This window comes from Raphanus sativus, chromosome 1, assembly GCF_000801105.2.
Source record: "Raphanus sativus cultivar WK10039 chromosome 1, ASM80110v3, whole genome shotgun sequence".
NCBI lineage: Eukaryota > Viridiplantae > Streptophyta > Magnoliopsida > Brassicales > Brassicaceae > Raphanus > Raphanus sativus.
Genome location: NC_079511.1, coordinates 6,767,858 through 6,771,293, shown reverse-complemented (window position 1 = coordinate 6,771,293; position 3,436 = coordinate 6,767,858). Strand labels below are relative to the sequence as shown.

At 33.7% G+C, this 3,436-nt stretch overlaps 1 protein-coding gene across 1 annotated transcript; it reads left to right on the top strand.

Moving 5' to 3' along the window:
• The first annotated feature begins 1,067 nt into the window (after positions 1-1,067).
• LOC108843699 (putative F-box protein At5g62660) lies at positions 1,068-2,495 on the top strand. The gene has a single exon (XM_018616957.2). It carries the CDS (start codon positions 1,080-1,082, stop codon positions 2,355-2,357), a length of 1,278 nt encoding a protein of 425 aa, XP_018472459.1. The 5' UTR covers positions 1,068-1,079; the 3' UTR covers positions 2,358-2,495.
• Positions 2,496-3,436: the final 941 nt, after the last annotated feature.

The following is a 3,436-nucleotide window of genomic DNA, read 5'->3' as shown; positions in this document are numbered from 1 at the left end:
GTATTTAAAAATTATTTTATTTGTTATTAAGAATGCTAAGATTTTGGAATTGGAAAAAATTATGACCCATCTCTATATTATTTTAATTAGGAATTTAAAATTTATATCAAAATATTTTTTTAAACATTTAATTCTTATTATAACTACAAATGTTAATTTTCAATCTAAATTTATGTTAAATATTACAAATATATCATTTATAAATAAAAAAACATAAAATAAATACCCGCCCGGTTGGGCGGGTCAAGATCTAGTTTATGTATTAATATAATAACAAATTAACAAGAAAATATTAAATACTTAATTTGCTGATTTATTGATTTAGTGTGTCACGTTTCTTAAAAAATACATATAAATAGTATTATTAAAAGATTAGATAAACATATAAATTTTAAAAGAACCGAATATTTACAGAATAGTCAAATAACTAATATAAAAAAAATATAAATCTAAATATGGCCATAAAAAACTAATATCTAAAAAATAAATTAATATTTTTCATTGTTTCTACATTTACTACATTTTAAAATTTACTAGAACAATTATTAAATTCTATAATTTTGATTTTCAACATAAAATTAATTGTAAGTTTATATTTAAACATAGAATTTTTTTACGATATTTAAACATAGAATTATATTATTTTGTGTTTTGCTGTTTTTTATATTTTAAAATAAGCGTATGTGTGTTTTAATAATAATATTTTATACTTTCTTATTTCTCAAATAAATATTTTAGTATTAATAACGTTTTCATTTTATTAATTTAAAAGCAAACACCAAAAACTAGAAACCAAAAACTAAAATCACCATTCATGTTTTTTCAAAAACTAAAATCTATTGCAAAATCAAAAACCAAAAATCAAAATCTAAAATCTAAAAACCAAAAACTAAAATCTAAAATTTAGAACCTAGATATTTTCCAATTCTAAAACCAAAAATCAAAATCTAAAACAATCATCACGTAGATATTTTCCAATTCTACAAAGATATCTCAAAACCCTAACCGGTGAACATTAACTATGCTTAATTATATATATATATCTGAAAAAAGAGAGTCCCTGTGAATCAGGCATAGCTATGGTTAAGTATCCGTCTATGGTCTCGGCTATTCACTGGAAGAAGAGGTCGTCAAAGGCGACGAGAAGAGCACTAGGAGGAAAAAGGAGAAGAAAACAAAGAAGAGGCTATTCCGTGGCGCCAGAGATTACTTTTGATATCATAGTCGAGATCCTGAGGAGACTGCCTGCTAAATCGCTTATGAGATTCAGGTGTGTTTCAAAGCTCTGGTCTGGTCTGATCCGTTCCAGATATTTTTGCAACGCTTATCTTACTAAGAAGATCTCATTATCTCCTCCATCGATGGGAGAACCAGTTTTCCTATACAAGAGATATAATTTTGTGACACACTTTACGCATCATGGTTCAGTGGACTTTACAACGTCTCAACTCCTATCATTAACATTATCTTCGGCTATTGATAGTGATGAATCATCCTTGGAACCAGATTTGGTTTTCCCATCGAAGGAAGCTAAGGGAGTACATGGGATGATGTCTCTTCGCGGTTTGATTTTATACAATTTTCGCAGAAAAGCATGTATCTATAATCCCACCACTAGACAAAGCTTAACCTTACCAGCCGTCAAATCCAACATCTGTGCTCAACAAGAACTTCGTCGTTATAAGCATCTCTACTTTTTCGGATACGATCCTGTTCTTGATCAATACAAAATAGTCTGCAATGTTTTTGAGAGGTGGATAACCTCCGAGTTTTGGGTCTTTGTACTAGAACCCGGAGGTTTTTGGAAAAGAATTGAGGATGATGATCAACCTCACATTCCTACAGGAGAAGTACTATGTATCAACGGAGTTATATATTATCGGGTTTTCAATCATACATGTTTCGATGCCGTTTACTGTTTCGATGTTAGGTCTGAAAAGTTCCGTGTGGTCAAAACACCCCCCCATGCAGTGTCTCAGTTTGGTCAGTCAGTGGGTTTCATAGAGCATGGTGGGAAACCCGCACTCTTTGATTATACACATATTAGAGAAACTGGGGTGTCGGAGTTGTGGATCTTGGAGGATGGTCTGGTTGGAACATGGTCGAGGAAGACTCTGGTTTTGAAGCCTTGTCAGAAGCATTTAGTAGGTGACATCATTATGGGTTCGAGGGTGCATGGTACGGGTCAGAACAATGAGGTTATCTTGAGGTTGTCTCGTCCTAGTTACCTTCTCTATTACCATCTGATAGAGAATGATTTGAGAGAGGTTAATATCATTAGAGAAAAGCCGAACGAGTATGTCAAGGTTGTCAAGGTTATGGATAAGTGTGAAAGCATTATACACTTGGAAACTTGATTATCATTATCTAATTAAGTTTTGCTCTATATGCAATCGTCCTATTTATTTAATAAGTTTTGTTGAATTTATGTTGCAAACAAACAATCGTTCTCTTTTATTGTTTTTAATATCATCAATCCATATAGGACAAGTTTTGTTGACATGGAAGAATTTTTGAAGCTTGAATGCTAATGATTCATGAGTTATGTATGTATAATGCATCCATGCAAAGAATCTGAGAATGTTTCTGACGCGACCGCGTCTCTTCCGAACAATAATAAAATATTCGAGATAAAATAATAATAAATAAATAAATAGTAACGCAGCGGGAATAATAATAATAATACGGATAATAAAATCCACGTCATATCATAAAGTCAAATCCGAAAATAAACATCCGAAATATAAATAACAACAAAAGCCCGAAGGTCTGGAAATAGAAAGTAGCGTAAACGATAGAAGTCCGAAGGCCTAAAGGCCCAATAACGATAAAAGATAAAACGATAAAGCCCACGAGCCCAAATAGTAGCACTAGTCCGATATGATCACTCCTGCTCATCGGTCTCACCTGAAAGGGGAAAAGAAAGAGGGGTGAGCAACAGGGGAGTCGCTCAGTGAGGTATGGGAAACTAAACCGCAAAGCACAGACTTGAGTAAATAGAACTCCCACTATGGAAGTCTAGTTCTAACATGAAACAAACACGGCGCCTATTACACCACATAGAACAACAATATATGTCTAGTGCACTTAGACATGCTACAAACAATGCGATGATAGCACATAGATATACTCTCTGCACCCCGCATTTCCTCATAAGGATATAGATATATACACTCCATTTGCGTCGTAATACAGTGGTCCAAGCTGTACCCCGCTAACCTGATGGCGTCGTAAGTACAAACGTCTCTGTACCCCCGCAACTCTCCACAATCATAGGCGTCGTAAGCACAGACGTCATGTGCCCCCGCCAATCTCCTCAATCATAGGCGTCGTAAGTACAAACGTCTCTGTACCCCCGCCAATCTCCACACATGGACTCGCTTATATATATATTTACATATGTATAACAATTCTTAGCATCAATCAATTCACTCAA

Bases quoted from the DNA above. Each gene is read 5' to 3' on its own strand.
- LOC108843699 (XM_018616957.2), top strand. From the start codon at position 1,080: ATGGTTAAGTATCCGTCTATGGTCTCGGCTATTCACTGGAAGAAGAGG.